This window comes from Catharus ustulatus, chromosome 3 (assembly GCF_009819885.2).
Source record: "Catharus ustulatus isolate bCatUst1 chromosome 3, bCatUst1.pri.v2, whole genome shotgun sequence".
In the NCBI taxonomy this organism is placed as follows: Eukaryota; Metazoa; Chordata; class Aves; order Passeriformes; family Turdidae; genus Catharus; species Catharus ustulatus.
The window spans coordinates 26,977,902-27,002,261 of NC_046223.1; the positions used below are offsets into that span (position 1 = coordinate 26,977,902).

General features: G+C 41.6%; 1 protein-coding gene across 3 annotated transcripts in view; it reads right to left on the reverse strand.

Annotated features, from left to right (window-relative positions):
• Nucleotides 1-3,566: 3,566 nt before the first annotated feature.
• Nucleotides 3,567-24,360, reverse strand: part of THADA (THADA armadillo repeat containing) — a 154,602-nt gene continuing 133,808 nt past the window's right edge. For all 3 annotated transcript variants that reach the window (XM_033054000.1, XM_033054001.1, XM_033054002.1), the window contains exons 37-38: nt 5,468-5,634; nt 3,567-4,294 (exon numbers count right to left, since the gene is read on the reverse strand). In XM_033054000.1, coding sequence (XP_032909891.1) covers nt 3,971-4,294; nt 5,468-5,634 — 491 coding nt within the window. In that variant the 3' untranslated portion in view covers nt 3,567-3,970. The remainder of the gene's footprint in view (nt 4,295-5,467; nt 5,635-24,360) is intronic.

Sequence of the window (24,360 nt, forward strand, 5' to 3'; positions counted from 1 at the left end):
GGGCCGCGGGAGAAGCGCGGCAGCGCCGGGGACACTTCTTCCCCCCACCCCCCCCCACCGCCGAAAATAAACTTTTGCCACGTAATTGCTAGAAACAAAGGTCGGGACCGCGCTGCCCCGGTGCGGCTGGCGGGACGGGGCTGGGCATGCGTTGCGCGCCCCGGCGCTTCTTTCGTCTTTTCGGGGACCTCGGTTTGGCGCTTACTTTCTGAAGTTTGGGAGAAGTTGGCGGCCAGGGGCGGAGGCGAGGTGTCATTCTCCTCGCAGCGGTCTGGCTGATAAACGACCCCCACCTAACCCTGTCTGCATCTCCTTCCCGCGACCCGCACCCCTCCCACGTCTCTTCCACGCTCGGCCCCTTCCCTCCTCATCCCCGCCGAGCTCCTGTGGCCCATCGAGTTCCCCGGCCGCCGCCCCAGGCAGAGGCCGGTCCCTGCGGCGGGGCTCCCCGCCGGGCCGGGAGCCGCCGTGCACAACACCCCCGCCCCCCGCGCCGATAAGGCCGCGCAAACGCGGTGTGGGGAACGGCGGCGGCTCCTCCGCTCCCCCGTCCCCTCCCGCGTTTGCTCGGCCCCGGGACAAATGGGAAGGAGAACAGAGAAGAACGGACGTGTAAAGTTTTATGGCTGCTAAAGCCAGCAGAGGCGTTTGATCCTCTCGAGCTTCCGAGGCGGGATGGCAGTCCCGGGTCCGAGGGAGCAAACCTGACCACGTCAGCAGGAGCGCGGCGCTGTGCAAACACATTTGCCACGGGCAGAAAGCACGGGCTGGGGGCGGGGGTGTCACCAGAGCCCCTCTGCTTCCTCCCCCGCTCCTCCACCTCCCAGGCCGCTGCGGGAGGGAAGCTGCAGGCGGGACCGTGCCCGGACCCTGCCACCGCCCGGGAGCCGTAACCCACGGCCGGCCGAGCCCGGAAACAGGGATCGAAATCTCCCGGGAAAGACGAGGAGGTGGGCGGCGGAAAGCCCAAACCTCGCTCCATCCCACGTCCCGGCACTCCCCTGGGGCCCGTCGCCCGCTCGGCGAGAGCTGCTGGACTCGGCCGGGCAGGGCTCCTGGCCCGCCTCCCGGCCCCGCTCCCGGCCCCGCTCCCGGCCCGCCTCCCGGCCCCGCTCCCGGCCCTGCTCCCAGCCCCTCCCGCTGCCCGCGCGGCTGGCAGGGACGTGCCGCCCCCCAGCGGCCGCCGGGCCCGCGCTGCCGGGACACATCCCACGTTCCTGCTCCTTCCCCTCCTCCCGGCCCGGCCACAGGCGCTGCCCCGCACACGGGGGCCGCCGGAGCGCGGGCTGCAGCCGTAACTTGCATTGCTTCCCATAACCTTCTCCAGGGCCGCTCGGAGTCGCCTCCGCACTGACCCGAGCTCTAACTCTTCCTCCTCCCACACAACTCTGCGATGGAAACATCACCTCGGAGTTGATCCTACCCGCCAGCCAACCGAGGGAACAGTTTACTGTGACAGTCATATACGGATCAATGTGTCAACGCCATTGGGAGGAATACTGTGATAAAGTGACTGATCAAACACACGGCCGATAAGTGCTCTGGCATCAGGTTTTGCTAACTCTTTCCTGCAATCGCTGCTCGGAGTCTAAAGTTCTTCATTGAGTAGTTACACAGTAACCCATCATCAGCACCATGTGGTGAAATGTATGCGCACTGATAGAATTCTTATTTGCTCTCTTATAAACTCAGGCGGGCTGACAGAGGTTCCAATTGCATCTTAAAAACACAATAAGGAAGACTGAGTTTTCGAGCTGTTTGGTAACTGATTAACCAAGTTTTACTGTGGCCACTGTGGGTCTATTACTGTGCTGTCTGCATTTATCAATTTGCCAGTATCAAATACATATATATGCATATGCGTTTTAAATTTAACCCAATTAAAAAATAAGCCACTGTTACTAGATAGTCTTATGCTACCCATATGAGCAAGTCTCAGAACTTTTACATTTTGATACATACCAAGGTTTTTTTTGTCTCCTACTTACAGAAGCTGTTGTCACAGTAGTTCAGAAATGATGGAAATATGTGGCAAAATCAGCAGCTGTTAATTAATTGCACAGGTCTTGAGTATTTTTTAAGGGTGGCCTCCAGACAGTCTGGGCTATTCTTTCCCCAGGAGCTCAAACCAGATGCATACAAATTAATTTTTAGCCTAACTCGCAGCGTGGCTCGTTAAGTTGGATAGCGGACATTCTGTGAAACATCATTTCAGATTCCAACATTTCTCTTTTGCCTATTGAAGCCTCAAGTTTCACCATAAATTACTTCTTGTATAAGCAACCCTGAATCCTGGAAACTTAGAGCAAATACTAAACTTTTATTCCTAAGTTCCGTCTCTTGGGGTTTTTTAGGTGGCGACTTTGTGCAGTGTTGAGATGTGCACTGGACCCAACTGGGCAGCTGAGCTCTATTTAGAGCAGAGACTAAACTCAAGAGAGCCGCCCGCCATCGGCTATGGGGCATTGCAGCACAGAGCGCTGGAGCAGCGCCGGCCCAGGCCTTACCCTGCCCCGGCACTCCGGGAGCCCCATCCCAATTCCAATCCCGACCCCGGCACTCCGGGAGCCCCATCCCAATCCCGATCCCGGCACTCCCCGATCCCGGCACTCCCCGATCCCGATCCCGTCCCGGCGGGAGCGCGGGCCCGGCCCGTGCGCGGCGGTGCTGTGGCGCCACCTGGCGGCCGCGCGGCGCAGCAGGCCGCTGCTGAGGCGGGCCCGGCCGCGAAACGAGCGCCCGGGCATTACCGAGGCGTCACCGAGATTTGGCGCTAACCTGCGCTCGGACACTATCAGCTGGAGAGGCTGAACGCAAGCAGGCCTGCATCGGACGTGTTCTTCTTCCAAGGACACCGAAATCACGGCGTACAGGGCCGCACACCCGTTGTGCCCACGCCGCAGCCACACGTCCAGCCCTTGGCTATGGGAAGGTAACACAACCTTTGCACATCAGCATTTATTTCTGATGTGTCATTTTCATATCGAAACCCAATTCGCGTTCGCAGAAAAAATCCAAAACATTCAGTGGGCAACAAGCCTTTTTGTGTTTTAGACACAGCAAGACCCTGGAGCAGCCAGAACAGTCCCTGCAGCTGCCCCACCTGGTGAGAGCATCTCCCAAAAACGAGGGCTGCAGCACAGAAACACAGAAACACAGAAACTCCTCACACTCCTCGGCAGGACATCACTTTTCAGCCTGCTTGCAGAGCAAGGTGTTTGAAGTAAAGATGAAACTGCTTCATTTACAATGGAACAGCTGCTTCGTTTTGAACGCAGCAAGTCTTCATTTTAGAGCCATTTTATGAAAGTAGTTATTTGATTTGAAGGAGAAAAGAGGAATGCAGAAATCTAACTAACGCTGTTTCCATGTACAAAACAAGGTTACTACTAAAGTGAAAATCTTTGTCTTCTTCCAGAGGAAAATGCAGTAAAATTTACAATGTACTCTAAAAATTGCCATAAACAGTCACCATTTGTTTTTCTATTAGAAACACTTAAAAGATTTTTTTAAAAGAACATATTAATTTAAAAATTAACATGCTACACCTTGAAAGGAGACAACAAACATTTTCTTGGTATTAAGATACAGGAGGTAAAAATGTGGGAAAAAATGTAAGAGAACTACAGGTGGCCTGCACCTGGATGAATGGAAAATACTAAGTTCAGCTGCTTTACTTCCTACAGTAGCTGCAATAAACAATGCTCAGCTGAATGAAATTAGCAAATGTATTTAAAAGGAAAAGTCTCCCACTGCACATCTCATAAAAAATAATCAATGGACAATTAATCAATACAAAAAATGTAGTTCTAGCCTGAATACTGAAGGTAGTGCAGGTTTCCTGAAGTCATCACATCAATCCCAGATCAGATTCCTTGAACATTGCTGGAATTCAATCTCCCTGCCCATCCAGTAATGTGTGCAGCTCCCTGAGGATGAAGTTTTAGTAATTTATGGATTTTCCAGATTTTCATTTTTTGCAAGTGTCATCAGACTTCAGCAGATTCAATATTTTAAGACAGACTGATATTCTCTCCTTTTGAATAGTCAATTTTGTGAATTCTGGAGTTCTGGAGAACTCTGGAACTGGTGGTAAAGCTCCAAGAAGGTGTTCAGTGCACTGGGCTTGGTCCAGTGCTATTCTTGATAGATGATTAAGTTCGCCATGCTCTGGTAAGGTGAGATGAGTCACTGATATAAGATGTAAAAGGTGCTTACTAAGTTGTCTCACATGAGTCAGCTTCTCTGCCCAAAAATTCACTTCCCCTTTATCAAACAGGGAATCATCTTCTTCCTTCACAAAAAGAAAACCAACAGTGATTAGAAAATTACTTGTGGTTTGATAACAACAATAATAAAAGATAATAAAAGATATGAAAAAGGATATATATAGAAATGATGACAACAGAGGCTGTCACAGAACAGCTTTTTCTATTAAAAAAAAAAGGTAAACATTCATACACCTTTTTTAAAGGTTAGGAACCTTTTTACTGTTTTTCCAACTTTGCCAAAGAAATTTTGCCTTCAAAAATTAGGCAGTTATGGCACAAGTCTTGGGAAATACTGGAAGTAAATAGTAGCTTTAATCCTTAGTATGTGCCTGCCTTCCCCTATGAAACAGTATTATATTTCACAAAGACCTCTGTAAGTAGTATGGTGATTTGCTATATCATGGAGCTTTTTGACTGGATTAAATGAAAATTGTATCAGTCAGTGAAACATCAGAAATGCACACCTGAACTACAGTTTTCTTAATAAATATTCATGATATATTTCATGAGTCATATTAATTGCCAACAAACTTCTCAAAGATGTAGCTGCTCCTGCTCCTTCCGGTTTACCTCCCAGCATTATTTTGACTTTTACTGTCTTTTCAAGAAAAAAAGAACATGGTGTATTATACAGTAATAACTTTTACATAACCAGTGTGGCAAACCTCATCTTCACAGGAACAATCCTGAAGTCAATGACTGCTGTAAGCAAGGCTGTTTCATGTTGTGCAGAACCAGTCACATGGATGACGGGATAAAGTTACCAAATATTTAAATGCCATCACTGGGAAAGCCAGCATTGGTAGAACACTGGTCTTGAATGCCCAGATGTGTCTGGCACCCCCAACAGCAATTTAAATTCAAGGGAAGCCATCATCTGCAATAATACTGAATGTAATTACATTACAGCCTCAAAATGTTTCAGTCAACAATGCCTTGTGAAGTAACTCTTGATTTATTTCAATGTTTGTTTATTGATCTCTTTAATTTTATGCAGGCATTACCAGGAAACAGACATAAAACTCTTTTCATTCTAAATAATATCTATGTGAATTTTAAAAAAGATTGTAAATCAGTTAGTACTGCAGTAGCAATTATCAGGTTTCATCAGATGAGACATTTCATTCTATTTCTACCACAAGACTGCAGAACTGTAGGGCTTCTAACATGCTACAGCAACTGCTTGTTAAAATTACCAGGGCTGAAGTCTCCCCATCTCTCTGCAGGTCGCTGTCTCCCAAAAGCCACTCCAGCAGGATTGGGACACCGGCATGGATCTCTCCCCACCGTTGGAGCAGCTCACACACTACGCCAAAGGCTAAATCCAAGGCCATTGGAGCATTCACTATCCTAAATGCAAACTCTGTTGAGAGAAAATATGTTTAAGAATACAGAGCAAGACCACAAACATTTTCAAATGAAATCAGCACAAAAGTGATTTCTTGAAAACATATGCTGAATTTACACAAACACATGCAGAATGATAAAATATACTGCAAATAAATTAGATGGATGTTTACTTCTGTGCCACTTGGGGCCTTCTCTCAATTCCAGAATAACACATGTAGCAACTGAAAATGCTGATGCTTAATTTTTTTTCTCCTGCCCATGTAGAGACATTTATTAATCTGGGTTTAAATATATGAATATGTCTGTTAGAAACATCTCCAGACAGTCCTGTCACTATTACATGGTGACTATTTTTGTTAAACAACAGCTATGCCTTAGATCTCATGTAACTTAGATCTCATTTTCACTGGAACTCAAAACCTACAACACATGATATGTTTTTAAAGGGCTGGGATATAAAATGAATAATTATTTGGTGTGTAACCTCCTTATATATAATAGGATATACATACACACATATACATGTAAGAGAGATCAGGCACGAAGACAGGCTCAGAAAAGATGTTTGAGAAAGGAAAGGCAGACACTGTTTACGACCCCATCACAGAGCTATATTTATACAGGTTTTGGCATCATGCCAGAGCTGTACACAAAGCTATCATCCACAGTGTATTTCTTCCCTGAACTTCCTCGCTGCTCTCATTTGGAAAGATGCTGATTTAACTCTCTGGGTCTTAGGCCTGCCTTTGATAACAGAACATATAAAAATGTCACAAGTCCTGTGTGTCCACAGGTAGGAGTTTCTCCACTTGTAAATTAATACAATTTTTAAAAAAAATTTAAAAGGAGGGCAGGAAGAAGGCCAGAAGAGAAGAGCTAGTGGACAAGCCTCTTTAAAATCTCTATCACTATCATAATGTTTTTGGCAAAATTAATCTATGTCCATAGTCACCAGCAAACTAAAAAATGTTCACTGAATGGTGTAAGTAGTGGTACATAAAGACATGCCATTCTTGAAGGCTGTCATTTGGGAGCACAGCAGAGTCAGAATTATTTGGTAAGAATCCATACAGATATGGAAGGCACACCTTACTTTTTGTGTGCAACTGTATTTAAGCATTTCTCCTGTAAGGAAACAACAATTTACACACGAAGAGGCACAGCAGTGCAGCCAAGACTTCTCCCTCACAACCCACATTTAGAGCTGGAGCATGGACCCCTCCCGAGGCCTCAGGCCAGCTGCAGGTTTTCTGGGGTACGCTGGCACAGCAGAGAAACATCACATTAAAACATCAGGAGTAGGCAAATACACATGCCAAGGAATAAGGAAACATCTAGGGCATAACAGACCGATGGAAAGATGAGTACATGCACTTGACAGACCAGGCAATGTACCAAGGACTTTTAGGGAGAATGAATTAGTATTTGAGATGATGAGGACAAAGGACCATAATAAGGGAGTGAAGAAGAAAGAACAGATGGTCCCTTCTTTATCTTGGAGTTAGATGAGGGTAAATGGAAATCTCCTTGAACAAGCAACAGGAAGGCAGGCAGTCAATCTCTTCGTGACACTAATAATGTTACATACACAGTTTGTCTCTGCTAGACAGTAAAATCAAATGATCAAATCTGTTTTCTTCATGTCAGGAATTATCACATTATCAGGACACCCCTGAGCTTTTTCTGTGAGGGAGTGCTTGACAAGTGGTGTAGTGCAACATTTCCATCCCATTTATTTTAGGTATTGGGGTTTTTAGGTATTGTTTTTGCTGACATTCCTTTCCAGGAATTTGTTGGGGTTTTTTATTTGTTTTGGGGTTTTTTTTCTGGTGTAGGGTGTGTGGTTTTTTTGCTTGTTCTTTTTTAAACCCTTGCTTTCCCTGTTGCTGTGCCCTATTTAGTACCAAGACACAATAGTTTCTCCTTTGTTTTGTTTTGCTTAGGCTTAGGGAGGAAACAGTTTCATTCAAGTGCCATAGGGACCCCAGAAATACTGGCAATCTTCAGAGCTTTAAGAACAGAGATTAAAATAGAGTGTGGTGTTCTGAGCCTGAAACAAACATCCTGGTCATGAATGCTTACAAAATACAATATTTTAAACTCAGCTCTTTCAAAGTCTGATATTCTTGAGTTTTATGATGGTTACTGAATGCCTACAATTACAAGTATTTATATAAGGCCTCTTCCTTACGTCACTCTATTTGTCTTTGAATATTTGACAAATTAGGTGATGCTGGGGGCTAAAAACCAAACATACTTCCCATTGCTGAGTTAGCTGTTGCTTTGGAGGACCAGTTATAGATAGCACAGCCAGTTCTGGGGCCTTTTTAACATTTAGTCTCCTTAAGTATAAATACATACAGTGATGCTGTCTTTGTGAATGAGAATGCTGAACTGCTGAGAAATGCATCAAGAAGTAGATCAGGGCCTCTAATTGTGGTATTACGTGACCATACTGAAAACTACCAAGAGGTAGCAAAACAAGTAATGCTGAGGTTCTGCTTAGACTAAACTTGCTTGCTAGCAGTTTTTCAACAGCATGACACAGAAGAAAAGGCAGTTTTGTGGTCAGAGTACAGCAGTCTTGTAGAATATCCTACAAGTTGCAACAAAGGAAATGGCAAGTCTTTTTTTTTTTTTTTTTTTTTTTTTCTGCGTTTTTTCTTCAAACTAAAAAAGAGGGAAAAAAATGTAGGGAAAACATGCAAAGGATGTGTTGCACCCAAGAAAAAACATGAAGATCCTGAACACACTGATCACCTTTCTGTGAACTGCAGATGCCATTTAACTGATCAACAAAACTTCTGTCAGTTCTGGTGTTCAGACCAGAAAAAAACAAAGCCACATCACATAACACTAAAACTTTGACTTCCAAAGTCTGGATAAGAGCCTGCCTACCTTGCAAGGGATTTGTGTTAGAGAAACTAGCATAGCAGAATCTTGGTACTTTAGGTATTCACAGAGACTCAACAACATACCAATGTCTGGCAGATGAAGAATTTTCACTTCCACCTGCTCATTCCATCCCACTCCTGCAGAGTATCAGGAATGGGTCCATGATTTCTGAATGTTCCCTCAGCTGCTGTTACTTACAGAACACCCTGATATTTACTGACTTTGATACCAGTTTATACAAATTTGATGCTAGAATAGTTCAGGATTGGATTTGTGGACTATCAATGCCACAAGGGTAACAGAGAGCTATAGCATCTATCCAAAATAAGTATATTAACTCTCCTAAGCTTGGAGTGCTGAAGTAATACAAATGGGTAACAGCAAGCAAAGTTACATAGGTACCCATGATTTAATAGGCAAAAAAAAAAAAAAGACTTTCACAGGGGAAAATGTTCTGTTGCTTTGATGACCCCCAGGTCTAAAAGTAACTGCCAGGGATGCTGTAAGGATGCACAGAATCTTTGAAGATACCCACAAAACATGTGTCTTCTCAAAAGAAATGTACGGTTTCCCACTGTTTACAAGAAGTGCTCCTCACATCATCATCTGCCTGCAAAGGCAGGGCTGATTTTCAAGAAGCCACATATTACACATGATGCTGTGCTCATGACTCATGCTATGACTTCAGAGAGTGCTCTGAGCAAGATGCAAGTTCACCAGGGGCAAAGAGGGCAGGTGGCTCCCCTTTCACCACAGCCCCCCAGGCCCCTGATGCTTACCTGGGAGCCAGCTCAGGTACTCTGCTGCTCACCTGGTAAATTAAGGCTCAGAATAGCACAATAGGCATTTGGCACGCAGCTCTGGCGTGTGGGCTCTTCTGCTTGGCTGGCAAGCCGAGCTGGTTACCCTGCAGTCAGAATTGGTGTAGCTGGGGGCCAGGGAAGGGAAGATCACAGGACAGCAGGAGGAAGGAAAGAAGCCAAAGGGAGAGCAAGACCTCCCCGTTCAGCAAGCTGTTAGCCCAGGTCAGCTATCATCCCAAACATCCCCATCACAGCCTTGCAAACAAAATGCTGAGATTATTGAAATGTCTGAGTGTTAATAGCCTTTCATAATGTAACTATTTAAAGTAACTGAATAACAAAAAAAACCCAAAAAACAAATAGCCAGGGCTCACAGCTGATTACTGCCAGAGGAACTAAACCTGCAAAAACCAAACCTGAGTTTGTAGCTAGTGTTATAAACTGAAAATACAGCAAAATTCCTTCCACAGCAGTTCTACAGACTATCAAAACTATGTTAAAAATATGAGGTTTTTAAAATTTGAAAATGTGCACATGTTCTAACATGCAAAAATATCACCAGTAAGATAAGCATCTTACTAAATAGACCACTACAGGGGTTGAAATATCAAAAAAATTCTCTATGACTTAAAACAAGTAGTTACAAGCAGAATACTTAATACTACTCATTGAAATGAAAAATAAAGATAAGAATCAGGTACTACATACTTTTTTCATTTTGAGGAATTGAATTTTCATAAAGGGAAAGGGGTTAAGTACTGCAGTGTTTTGGTCTTTGTGAATCCGCCCCCATAAAAATTAGACCTCCCACATACACATTCATATAGTCCAAAAGCTTTGATCATGCCAGATGTAAATATTTCTTCTAGTAGCCTATTACATGTCCTCCAACTATACAATTGCTCTCTGTTAAAGCCTTGGTGATACTATAGGGAACTGAAAGGATGTATTAAGAGCAGATACACAGATTTTAAGGGCAACCATGATAAAATATAGGCACAGGAAAAAACCAGAACATATTCCTTTGTAATTCTTGTACGACAAATTGTTAACTGAATTCATTCTAGATCAAAGAGCAGTGCAATTTTTGTAAACATAAACTGTGCTCAGGACAAACAGAAAGAGAAGTGAATCTGCAAGGAAGCTTCAGAATGTAACAGCTCCGAGAGAAAATCTCACAAGGAACAGTGGACCAACAGTAGTGATGTTTTCAAGGAAAATATATAGGGTAAGTTCTCCAACTGAAATTACAGAAAGTGTTTTAGATAGACCACTACCATTAGAACTGGTAAAATATTTTTTAATTTCTTGCACAAAGTGCTGCCCATCAAGTTATAAACATTAATACATCACTATCAATATTGTACCTCGTAACACCCTGGTAAAATGAGGTAGTATTCTTACTTCAGAGGCAAGCTTGGCATTTAAAGCAACAAAGATCACTGAATGAGTGCTTGGCAAAACTGGGGATTTATCTCATGTTTTCTGATACATCACTGTAAAAGATGATGAGTATCAAACAAGGTATCAGGTTCTCATCCAACTGATGGAAGATTCAGCATCACAGTCACTAATACCTGTAATATTAGATTTGCAGATGGAAAATTTCACCTAATCACTAATCACCTCTTTGTTGTATACAGACTGTCTTCCTTTTGGTGTTCAGAAATAATCAAGCTTGTTTTATTCTCAGCTTATAAAATCTAAGAGAGCTGAGTTAGTGCTGCAGATATATTTTTTTACTTAAAATGCTGTGTTTATGTATGCCTAGACATCATAAAGTTTAAAAAGTCTTCAAATTTAAAAAAGAAAAAAATCCCATTGGCTCAACCCAAGAGTTAAAAGAGCTGGTAAATAAAGTGAAGCTAGAAAATGCATTTCCTATGTTGAAATAGGTTCTGCTTTGATGTAGGCAGAAATTGTGCAACTGCACAGCAAGACAATGCATAGGTGTGTGGCCACCAGAAAAACAGCAGGGCAGAATAAAAGTAAGTCAAGGGGTGTTCATACCCACCCAGTCGCCACAATAATGTTAGAGTGTGGTCACTCTTCTGGGCACTAGGATTAAAATAAGACAACTGAGAAGCGAAACAAAAGAAAAAACGCCAAAAAAAAAACCAACCAACCAAAAAAAAAAGGAAAGAAAATGCAGAAATGGTAACTGTTGCATCTGGATGGTTGGCAGATGGCTCTTGCAATTGCACTGTGTCAATTTATGTTACAAACATCAAACTTTCCACTTTTTGAAATGACCATTTATGTAAAATCTAATATATAAGCAGATTCCTTTTCATAGTGTTTCATAAAATCAAAGGCAATTAGATCATTTCTATCCTCTCGAGAAACACCATTCCCTAGATGACGTACAACTGCTTCATATGTTTTCCATTTCCCTGCCTGAGTCTGTTTTATAGCCATGCTTTTAAGGATGGCTTTAAAAAGAGGCCCTTCCTGACATCACGCAACACGATGTCAAAACACAACACCATTACAAAACAAACTAATCAAAACTAATTTCTTAATAGTTGCAGTCTCTGAGTAGAGCAGCAGTGATGCTGCTCTCAGCTTTGACTTTGATTATAAACAGATCTGAGTTAATAACATGTCTGATTAGCATGGAAACTTACAGCTCAGGACTGAAGTAGAAAATTCAAGTCCCTTCTTGAGCAAAAGAGCACACACATATTCATCATCTTTTCAATCCCTTTTTTGGAATGTGAAGTGAACAGTATTTTTCAACTTAGTAACTACGTTATTTTTCCTTTTTAAGTATGTAAATATGTATGTATGTATATGTAAGATTTTCCCATGTGAGCCATGCTCCTGTACATGAAAAGTTTTGTAATAAAACAACCACAGCTCACAGATCTTTTGGAGGAAATGAGCATTTGGACTTTACCTCTTACATTACCACTTTTGCAGAACTCCCTCCCTCCAAGCCGTGTTCTAATTTAAACAGCAAAAAGACAGTATCCCCTGCCTAAACCCTCAGAACCCATGCTTTTCCTTTTTATTAGGCAAAAATATTATTCAGCTAAATTTTAAAATACTGCAAATAAGAACATATGGGTTTTTTAAACTCAAATTATGTATTTATTGGGGAAAAAATGAAGGTAAATACAGTTTCAAAACTAGTATCAATGACTAGATTTCAATGTATAACTGAAGACTTGTTACTGGCATGTACCAACTATACAGAAGTTTTTGCTTAGCACTGATGAAGGTTACTGAATGTGAATGAGCTGTCTGTCACAGCTCTGCTGTAGGAACACAGGAGACACATTTACTTCTGGATCGTAGAAGGAATTTTAGAGTGACATCTGGGGAATGATGGTAAGAGGCTTATTATTTGAAGGATAAAGGAATAAGGAAGGAATGGGTAATGAGTACAAGAAACTACCAAAAAAATTCTTCTCTCTGAAATACCTGTAAACCCCATACAATTTGGGCAGAACAACAACCAAAAAAAGTGAAACAACAAACAAGCTATTTTAAAAGCTGTAAAGCTCTTTTAAAAGCAGTAATAGGAAGGCAAACTTTCCTTTATTGCTATGTAGCCATGGCCATGACCATCACATCCTCCATGAGGAGCCTATCAGGATCTGTAAGCTGCTGTCCTGTTTACTCACTCACAATTAAAACGCTGATAAGAAAAAACACATTTAATAGATTATTCACATGAACACTCTGTTTAACATTTACCAATTCCAGACTCCAGCACTGAGTGCATAAAATAATTTTTCATGTATTCTTTCTTAATTTTTCAAGCATGACCTTTACATAACAGTGCCACTGAGTAATTAATAGAGCTAAATGAAGCACTGTCAGTAAATAATCAGTAGCCAGTCTTTGATGGATGAGCTGATTCTAATTCAGTCCATTCACTTTCAACTTTAATTAGTGGCATTGTATTCTAGAAAGCAAACAGTTCCTTCATCCATGTGATGATCTAATGTTGTATAAGTGGGCTGGCAACAACTTGTAAGGTGTTGACATAAATTTAGGAATACAAAGTAAAAAAATCACAGTGCTTACACATTTTCTATATAGTACAATTCTTCAAAAAGAAGTAATATAAAGTTCCCCCTGCAAAAGCCACTGATTTTAACAAGTTCCAGACACACCAGTAAATCTTGCTAAGACAATTACAAGTCTCAATGCAAAAGTTCTCTCTCCTTCTTCTTTAATTAATTCTTTAATAATTCATGTGAATTATTAAGTGTATCTTGGTGAATTTTTTGCAAGACACAAAAATAAGCATAAAAATGCTATTTATTTGTACATGACTACTGATACAACACTACATTTTTTTGGTGCTATAACCCTCATTCTAGATGCCAGCTTGACTCAACTGGTGACAACTGCTAAGGAAACTTTTGAATTACTGGAATTTAGAGTACAGTAATTTCACGAATACAAGCCGCAGCAATTTGACAAAAATTTTGGTGGAAACCCGGAAGTGCGGCTAATAGTCGGGGGCGGCTAATATGTGAATAATTTTCTGACATTTACAACCCCAGACGTGCCAGCCAGAGTGCCGAGCCAAGCACCGGCCAGTAAAAGCCGGCATTTCGCAATTGTTACAGTGTTACCGTGTTGCCCTGGCTCCCTGCAGGCAGCACGGGGGGCGGGGAGAGAGGCGGGAGAGCTCCTTCTTCCCTCCTCTGCCGCGGCCCGGGGAGCCGACGGGGGGGGGCGCCGCCATTGCCGCGGCTCCGGGAGCCGACGGGAGCCCTGCGCAGCCATTGCCGCGGCCCGGGGAGGGGGGGGGAAGTGCGCGCCGCCATTGCCGCGGCTCCGGGAGCCGGCGGGAGCCCTGCGCAGCCATTGCCGCAGCCGGGGGGGGGCGGGAAGTGCGCGCCGCCATTGCCGCAGCTCGGGGAGGAGGCGGGGTGCTTTGTCCGCGCCCACCGCCGGCGCCACGGGCGCGGGAAAGCTCTGTCCCCGCCCGCCGCCGCTGCCGTAGGAGCGGGGGAAGCTCCGTCCCTGCCTGCCACCGCGGGGCAGTGCCGACCCGGGGTGACCGAGCCCAGGGGCAGCGGCGGCCGGCCCCGAGCGGCAGCACCGGGCTGGGCCACCTGGCCCCATCAGCGGCCCCTAGCGGGCCGAGCCTGCACAGCCTTAGCTCAGCCAGTAAACCCCGCCCTCCCACGGTTCTGTTACTAATTGCACGCGGGTCCTCGCTGCGAACGACAGAGCGGCTTATATTCGTGTGCAGCTTATCTATGGACAAAAACCGAAATATTTGCCAACACCCAGAGATGCGGCTTATACTCAGTGCGGCTTGTATTCGTGAATTTACTGTAATTTTAGCTTATTGAAAAATGTTCTGATTTTCAAGGCCTCTTAAGTTACAACATGTTTTGATCTTGTTCTACACTTTCTCCTGAATGTTAGTTTACGTTGGTATTTCTCATTGTTCTTCCAGCAGTTCTCTCTAAAGAGTGGAACAAGGCAGATTCCTGCAAACTGGCTACTGAGCACATCTGAGAAGAGAAGACACTTGTTGACTTACTACAACACATCTGATTCCAGTGTATGTGTGACTTACTAAAGAAAGGTATTTTTGGGAAGAATAGCAAAAAAAAAAAAAACATTCAGAAACCTCTGTAATTCAGTCTTTGCTTCACTTGTGATACCTTTTATAACATGCTATGGGGTGACACATTTTAGGATGGTTTATATTTAATTTTTATCTTTGTTTCATATTACTTGTTAATAGAGGGTGACATTTGAAAAGAAGTGGCCATAAAATTGCTCTTTCAGAAAGTACCATAACTTTTTGTATAATAATTTATGTCAAATATGTTCATAATACAGTCTCAGCTTCTTTACTGGCCAATTTTCTAAACTCATTTCCTCACCATGTAAGAGAATACACTTAAAGAGCAAAACCCCACAGAAACCATTCACTATATGAATGCCTGATGAAAAAAAGCCCAGCCACCCTTACATGAAAAGCCTCCAATACAGTCCAGATTGTCTGTTCATATTCAGATTTCATTAAGGGATGAAATGTGTGTAAAGAACAGCTCACATTATTATCTTTTTACTGATATACGGACACAGACACACAATGCTATGAAAATACAACTAAATTTGCAAGCGCTCTGTAATGTGAGAAGCTACCAGGACCACAAAACATTCCCACTGCAGGTGCTAAGTACAAACGACCAAGAGAATTTTCTTGCTTTTTTCTATCAAGATCAAAATGCCTTCCAAAGCATACTTGCAAATTGCTTTCAATGCAATAGAAATGAATAGAGTGGAATCTGTTGTAAGTTTTCTGACATTCCAACAAAAAAAGTCAGCCAGACTACTGAGCTGCAGTCATACAGACAGGCAGGTGCTGTTTATCCTATTCAATAACTCAGTGATTACAGGTCACTTAGGGGCAGTGATCTAAGGAGAACTTAGGGGCAATTCCCCTGCAGGTGTGTAACAGGTAAACAGCCCCAAGTCTCAATCCTGAGTGGAAAATATCTATCTCCAAAGAGCTTTTCAAGAGCATTTTCACTCCATGAGAGAACCACTGGCTCTTTCCAATGGGAAGATGATGCACCAGTGATTTCACTTGAGAGCAAATTGGTTTCATAAATCTCTGAAATGAGATTACACACACATATTCCTCACACTACTACCACAAGTTTTGATTCACAATAAAGACCTGCTGATCCCATCCTAACCTCAGTCATCCTGTTGTGACTGAGGCATTTCTAGAATCGGGACTCTATGTTGCTTCACAATATGATGTTCACATTAAAGAAATCCTAGGGAGAGGGTCACACCCTTTTTCCTTCACACAGTTCTTGCCACCTAGGTGACTTCTGGATGTTGCACCTTCAGTGACCCAGGACACTTCTATTTACACGGGCAGGTCATACACCTCTCTGGAAGTCGCATGACTTACTTGTATCTCTCTGACTGAAATACCTCAGGCTCTGGCATTTCCATACAGCTGTACTCTGAATGTGTTAACAGCTGGCTCAAGATTTGCCAGGAAACTTCTAGTTGTCATCAGGGCATCCTCTAGCAGGCTCCAAGGGATTTGGATAGTGTATCTCCATCTCAGATATCAGTGGGCTGGCTCCCTGCACCTTCATCTGCATCTTCAGCAGACATGCCATTCCAGGGGCCTTGGCATGCCCAGGTGGATCAGTAAATTGTAACATGGTTTGTATGAATTACTTCAAGGACTTCATCCAAGTAAATTTACGTAAGGAGCGGGAGCTGCTTAGCTTTGCATAAAGTGTAAATATATACACAAACTCTGACTGATAAATAGTATTCAGTCAGTAACCAGAGTTCTTCAATAGAAAATCCAACACAGATACGAATATATTTGCCGAATACAGATTTTACATTTTCTTTTTCATTTCCTTCAAAGTTCTTTGAGGAATTGGTTAGTGCCTCTTCAACTGAGAAGGAACTAAATGCTGAGTGCTCTCCCCAGTGTGCTGAATGGAAGTGCTCCCTGCACAAGACAAAAATTTAAAACATTTGTGTCTCACATAGTAATGCAGACATGGACTATGCAACACCAGGGACTTCCCCAACACAGGGAAGAAATCTCTCTTTCTATTCTCCACACATTTAGTACATGGCTTTGAACCTTTCTTATTCAAAATATTCCAAAATATTCTAAGTAGGCATGGAAGACAGAATGGCTAAGTAACCTGGGGCTTTCAGTCATTTATCGTGATATGGAGTGCTTCATAAATCACTTATGATGATGTACACAGAAAGAAGGACTGGCACTATCTATTCTGCAGGAAGGGCAAACAGTCATGAAGATTAAAAAATCTTGACTGGTTTTAGATGTCTGATCTGAGACATTATGACGTGTTTCACTGAGGAGTCAGCACCCCAATGCTTTAATATTCAAAATGCACTTCCCTCTGGCTTCAGCTGTGTGTGCTCTGAACTCCTGCAAATCATGCCTGCAAGGTATCCAGCTAAGCATTCAGCATGGTGACCTCCTTTCCAAACTCTGCTAGGTATGACTTGCTTACCTGCACAAAACAGCTCTCTGGGAGAGGCAGGGACAAATGCAAAACCACAAGGGCAAAACTAAGTAGCTTTGGCATGTCCTTTTTTGTCTTTATCATATTCCACTTGCAGCTAAAGCAGTAGTGCTGCTCAAGATGATAGTTTCTACACTGCATGTTCCTGATTCACTACCAGAGCAAATCTGCACTGTCTACTGAACTATAAAAGAACTTCTATTAAAAAACCCAGGCAGTGAAGTGATAGTGCAACTTATCCTTGCTTCTTCATACATGCAGCATTACAAGGTTGAATTGAAGTTGAATTTCCTATTATTTGTATACCTGACCTTGCAGTGAAGATGGCAACACATATGTATAATCTGCCAAGGTCCAAAAAGAAAAAGAAATCTATACCTTCATCATTTCAGGTATCTAAAGGCAGTCTGGACCAGAGCTGCCTACAGTATTGGTTGCAGAATCCTGAGGCAATGTTCCAGGCATGGAACATCCTTAGTAGCCCTGCTTGGAATGCAGGTAAGCATTTCAGGAGCAGAGAAATTTAAGCTGCTTTGTGAATACAAAAATCTGCACAGGTTTTAGCTTTTAGGTTCCTTTCAGTCTCTATTGAGTGTGTGTCTATGTATGTGTGGGTATATATATATGGAAAGTATAGTATTTTTTCAGTCAAATTTGTACATATTTTACATAAATAGCCTGCATATCCAAAAGCATACAAGGGTGACAGCATTCAAAGGAAAGGCCTTCAATCTTTTTCACAGCCTGTGTAAATATAGTATTTCCTCCTAATTTCTTATGTAGAATCATATCTACAGTAACAAAACCCAAGTAATTAAAGTTTACAAAAAATACAGGATAGAAAAAACTCAATACCAACTAGTAAAGATTAACATGAGTAGTTGAAACCAGGATTTTATAATGAGGAGTGTTAGGCAACTGTAATAACAACAGCCCATCAACCCTCCTTATAAAAATATTCAGTTCACACAATTAAATTTACAAAGCAAATTACAAAGAGACAAATGAAACAGAAAAGCAGAAGGTTGTAAGTTAACAGAGGTCAATTCAAGATCTGTTGAAAAGGTGAAAGAACCATGGAGGATGAAATGTGAGGGCAGGTAGAGAGGAAAGGATCACTCAGTGCACAGAAAAGAATAGCAGCTCTAGTATATTTTATTCAATCAGACTGGCAATCTGAAAGAATAAACAACATCAAAGGGACTTTCCTCCTGTTTTTAAACAAAACAAGGAAATTAGGAGGCATAATTCTGTGTGTGTTTTCCCACCACAACTTGTGAACCAGTTTCAATACAGTTTGACAAAAAAAGGATATGGGAATCTGAAACTGAAATTAAGTCTTGTTTCTATGAAATAGCCAGGTGGGTAAAGAAGAGAGCCCTACTGCTGTTATACCTATTGAAAGGATGAAACTTGAGTCATCAGACCTGAGAAAATCCACTCACCTGCAAAACAAATCCATGAAAAAAACCCCACCAAACCTAAGCTTCCTTCACTTCACAGCTCAAGGAATATTTTAGCTTTTTTACTTAGTAATGCCATTGGAAGTTACAGTCTACACTGTGACTGTAACATGTGTCTTTAACATAAAGACTCCTTCTGTCTTTAACATCTTATTTTCCCATTTTTATATTTCAAATTAATTTCCTTCAGGAAAGGTGAAATTTTACTTCACCTTGCCATGGGTGGCACTAGGTGAGCCTTAATTGCAAATTGTGAGAACCAAGTAAAACCCCTAATTTAGAGAATTTACCTCTACCCTGTGACAGCCTTTCACAGTGGCACACGGATGACCACACTAAAAACCAAAACAAACAAAAAAAACATTAAAAACCCATTACAAAAAAAGGCAACTAACAAGCAAAGGCTGCCTGTATTGCCTCTACTCCTACGAATTTGAAATGAAACCACTGTTGAGTTCTACAGACCAGCCTAGGAAATAATTCAGTTTGTGCATATGTAAGTACTACTTCACCCTGAGATCATTTTTATCCCTAGGCTCTCCCTGCACCCACTGTATTTGAACTCCAGGGTCTGTGCTGACCTTGCTTTAGGGGAGCATGAGGTCACTGACTCCAAAGTATCAAATAATCTGTATTTTGATAAATAACCTTAAAGACTATTGCCCATCTGAGTATGATTTTGCCTAATTAAACTGATCTATCCAACACATGTTGCTTTCACAGAATCCTCATGGAAGGGACCTCTGGAGATCATCCAGTCCAAGCCCCAAGGAGTTTGTTTTAGGAGACGGAAACCAGCATTATGAACATCTTTTCTAAAAGGCCCTTCATTAACACAGTTTCTGTGATCCTATTGCTACTAAGCTTCAGAGAATGTGGCACATGCCTGTTTTCCTGATGTTTTTCAGAGGTGGTGGTGATGGAATATGGTATGTTAGTATTCTCTATTGCAAAATGGCAATTGACTGGAATATTTACATTTGGGGAATTTTAATTAAAGAAGAAAGATATTCTGGAAATTCAGTTTTTAACTGTGTTTCTTAATGCAGCAAGCTTTCAGTAAGTATGAGAAAATACAAAAAATTTAAAAGATCTTTCTTCAGCAGTTTATAGTAAAGATAGGTTAAACAGAGCACCTAAGTGTAACAATCTAGTGTTTTGAAGGTCTACTATTACTATTATGGATTCTGGAATTAGGGAAGGTTAGTTTTGTTTGGGTAGGAACTTGTAAGTAGAGCAAGGAAAAGTCTAAAAGTGTAACTACGGTCTTCAACACAAACATGAAATCAGCCTCTGTGTGTCTGCCCATGAGGGAAAGTAAAAGGGTAATTAACACAGTACATGAAAAAATGAATGGGTTTTATTAGTTTTGCTAACAAGATATTGTAAGTCTAAGCTTCACTGTGATCAAGCCAAGTGTATAAGTTAATCAAGACCTTCACTGAAGTATTTCTGTTAACACTTTCATCTTACCAGTGGGAATTATTTATAAAACTGTTTTCCACTGGCAGCATGACAAGGTGATCATTAACACAGCACAGACCATGTGAAGGAACAAAATTAAAAACATGCGAAAGTGGCATTACACTGGTACTGTAAGCAGCTGCCATAAATAATTTTGCTCCTCAAGGTGATTTCAACAGTCTTGCTCTAAATCTAATAAATCAAAAGCCCTTTGTAAAAAGTCTAATTCTCAAAATTTAAATTTCCAGGCTTCCCAAGGATGTTTGACTTTACTTTCTCAAGCATGAGAAATCAATTTGTTCAACCAAGCCAGTCCTGAGTTGTCCCTGTAAGCACTCATTTGGAACTGATTATAGAAAAAAAAAAAAAAAAGTGACTTTGAGTTTTACACATCTCAGGGTTTTGAAGTAAGAGCCCATTGTGTCCCACAACTGCTTCCCCCACCTCCCCTCCACCAACACACCAGGAATTAAAGTAACCAAATCAGTGGGAAGGCTGTGGCACAGGAAATCAGCAATATAATAAAACCAACTTTCATTCTAAGGTGCCGCTTTCCCTCGGTCACAGGTAGGAATTATCTTGGTCATAGTGCTGACTTATGTGAAAACAAGGTGGTGGTTTAGGTTAGTTTGCAAAGGTTATTATATCCTCTATCTCACTCCCATCAACACACAAATTAAATTCTGTGTGCAAAAATCTGCTTGCAGGAATGGATCATCTCCTCCTTCTTGGTGAAATACCTCTGGGATCTGAGAGGCATTCCAGCTCAGCCTTTATAAAGAACTCCATGTGTGTATGGGTGTGCCTGCCCAGGGCTCTCCCAAGTCCTTCCCTTCAGAACTTCTAGCATGCAGTCCTCAACTGCACTGTGTGAGAAGTTAATATGCAGGATACAAAAAATATCAGAGATGCTGGTCCATATCCACTTGACTCCTGCATCTTAAGCCATCTGAGGAGGAGTGGGGAAGTTGCAGGCTATGGATAACCAAAGCCTTTTTGTGCACAGTCCCAGTTAGAACAGCACCCTATTTGTTCCAGCCTTCACCTGTGCCAGGTAACAAAGGTTCAAAAAAGCTACCACCAACTTCCTTATCCCAGTTTCTAACTATGTCTAACCCCTAGCTGGATGCTCTGAGAAAGTGAGCTCCATTTAAAATGAAATTACTTTCTTTCAATTTGTATGCAACTCCCCTTAATTCCTCCAGTATTATTCTTTCTCTTATTCCCTTTTCTCAATTCCTAACCAATGAACAATTCTTCCTGAAGTAACAAGATTTCTTTTCAATTGTTGCTTGGCTACTTTTCAATATAATCTAGCTTTAAAAATTACTTTTTAATAGTACCAGTCCCCTATATCAATTTACTCAAGTAGCCATCGTTTTCACAAAAAGAAACTGCTTGAGACATCTTTACCCTTTCACAGTACTAGTAAAACAGAAGAAGCAGTATTAATAAAAGAACTGCAGCAACTGGTGAGCAAAATAACACAATTTGTGCCCAGACTTCATTTTTATAGATAAAGGACAAGCTACAACCTTGTAAGTGCAAGTTTCATTTCAGTATTTTTAAATAAAAAATTTGAGTGAATTTACTCAAATAAAACATTTGAACCTTGGTGTAACAAGAGCTGAATACATTAGCAAAAGGCCATAGAGACTACAGGCCGGCTGTTGCAAACTTCATGTAACACAGAACTACAATTACATCTCTAAATAAATCTGTTAAAATAACATTTCACTATTCTAGATATTATTCAAGAGCTTAACATTTTTCTTGATTATTAGCATGCCCACAATTAGCAATGTAGAATGCCAGCTCCAAAAAACAAACAAGAAACCAAAACAGCAAACCCCCACAACTCTTCCTGGCCTAGCTGTGAAAACTAACCAATGTGGGGTGAATAGCACAATTTCTTCTCCCCTGGCCTTCCCTGACAATCTGTCACGCTCTTGTGGAGCACAGTACATTTGCTCCAAAGCACTGAGTCTTCTGCACTTCCAGCTTGCTTAGAGAAAGCACAAAATAGCTCTATTCAGAAGAATATGATCAGTCCTTCCGTTTTTGTTTACTTCTGCAAAGGCTGATTTCACACAGTTTACTGGCCTAGTTTGCAAAATTACTTTTTCAATGAAGATAATTAAGACTGCTGCTTACTTCTATAATTAATCAGGAGTAAAAAGCAAACCAAGTTTTTTTAAAAACTAAAATACTATAGATCTCTCAGAAATAAAGTGAAATGCTTTCAAAGCAGAAGATGATCACTGATTATGCTATTTTGCTTATATCAAAAGGGCACACACTTGTTAGGCTAAGAACTTAACAGGAACAACACATACCCTTTTATCAGAAAACCTGGCTTCATAAGCTTAGGAAGTTTCATAAAAAACTGCAGGAGCATGTGTATTCACTTTGGCTTCAAGTCAATCCTTCTTCATTAATATTTTACTCACACACAAAGACTCCTAAGTTTAGGAGGTAAGCTGTGGGTAACAAACAGCTTTACTCTACACTGGCATCAGAAAGGAAAAATGGCAGAGTTTTCTGAACAAAAATATTTAAGCTGTATTTTCAGCCAACTCTGTATCTAAGGAAAATAGTTAAACATTATTCAAGAGTCACCATTAAACCAGGAAACAATCTTACTACAAATGGACTTTTAAGACCTAATTGTTTTCCAATCAAATCTTCCAAAAGTTTTCATCATAATGGGAGATATTTTAAGGATGCAAAAGCAGAATGTCACACATAACAGAAATACTATCACAAAGACACAAAACATATGTATTAGCATAAAATATGATGTAACCAGGCTACAGGTCAAATCTGCTCTTGAAACAGCCCTAAATTTATTCTAGCAGAAAGACCAGATGAATTTGTTTACACTCCTAGACCTCAATACTTTCATCCTTGCAACTGACCTGTAATTGTTACCTTCTTAGAATTACTACAGAAGATGTAAAAACCCAAAATTACAGCTTCTAGCCACATTAAGTGTTTCATAATCTCTACCACGTGTCATTTTGCTCTCTGGAAGAAACTTTTTAAATGTGAGGTCATCATAGTCATCAGGTAGTCCCAAATAGCATGAGTATTTGACACTTATTTCGTTTGCCAAGATTTAAATGGTCATCGTTACATATTTGTCTCTCCACATAAATCCTTCTCCATGCAGGTGCATGAGAAGTATTGACCATTAAAAGCTTGGAAAGGATAAAATGATGCAGCCAAAGCCAGGGTCCTTAAGCAGAAGGCTCAACACTGAACATGTTAAGGAGAATTTTTTCTGTTTGAACCCTGTCTACTTATGATCCTACAATTGCAGACAGCTTAAGGGTGTCTATCAGTGATGCTCCCTTCCATGGTTTACACTACTCCTCAGTAACATGTGGTGCACTTCACTCTGCAGAGTGTTCTGGTTGTTCCAGGCAGCACCCACTGTCTCCTTTGCCAGGGTCCACATCAGAGCATTCCCAGAATACACACACAGCTGTGTGACCTTCCCCCTGTCCTCAACAGGCCTTATCTAATGGAACTGAAGAGATGTCATCACCTTACAGTGTCTCACTACAAAGTCCTACACCGTGTTTGGATAGAGCACCGCAAACTACTGCCACTGCTTTACACCTCTTCACTGAGGCCTCAAGACATACTGCTTGTAACAGGGTATCACATAGATTCCATACACAGTCTTCTGAAAATAAACCTAAAATTGTAGAAAGTCATTCTGCTACAGGAGCAGCTCTGCTTTGCTGTGATTTGTTTTTTGCTTTTGACTGTATGGCATCTTTTTCATATTCTCTTCTGCCTGGATGAGTCTTGTCTATGTCTATTCTGCTTTCTATTGCTTAAAGGCCATTTGGATAAATGCCTCCCATTTAAATCCTAACATTCAGCTCAAAAGGCTCCTCTTTCATAGCAGGCTTAGAAATTCTGTTTAGTGAGCTGCACATCTAGTTACCAGAATGCAGTTTTTAAGAATACACACAAAGCGGAAGAAATCCTTGAGCTGATTCCAGAAAAAAATTTCATTAACCTTCTTTCCAATTGTCCCCAGTACAGGGAACATAAACATATTTTGGCTAATATGATT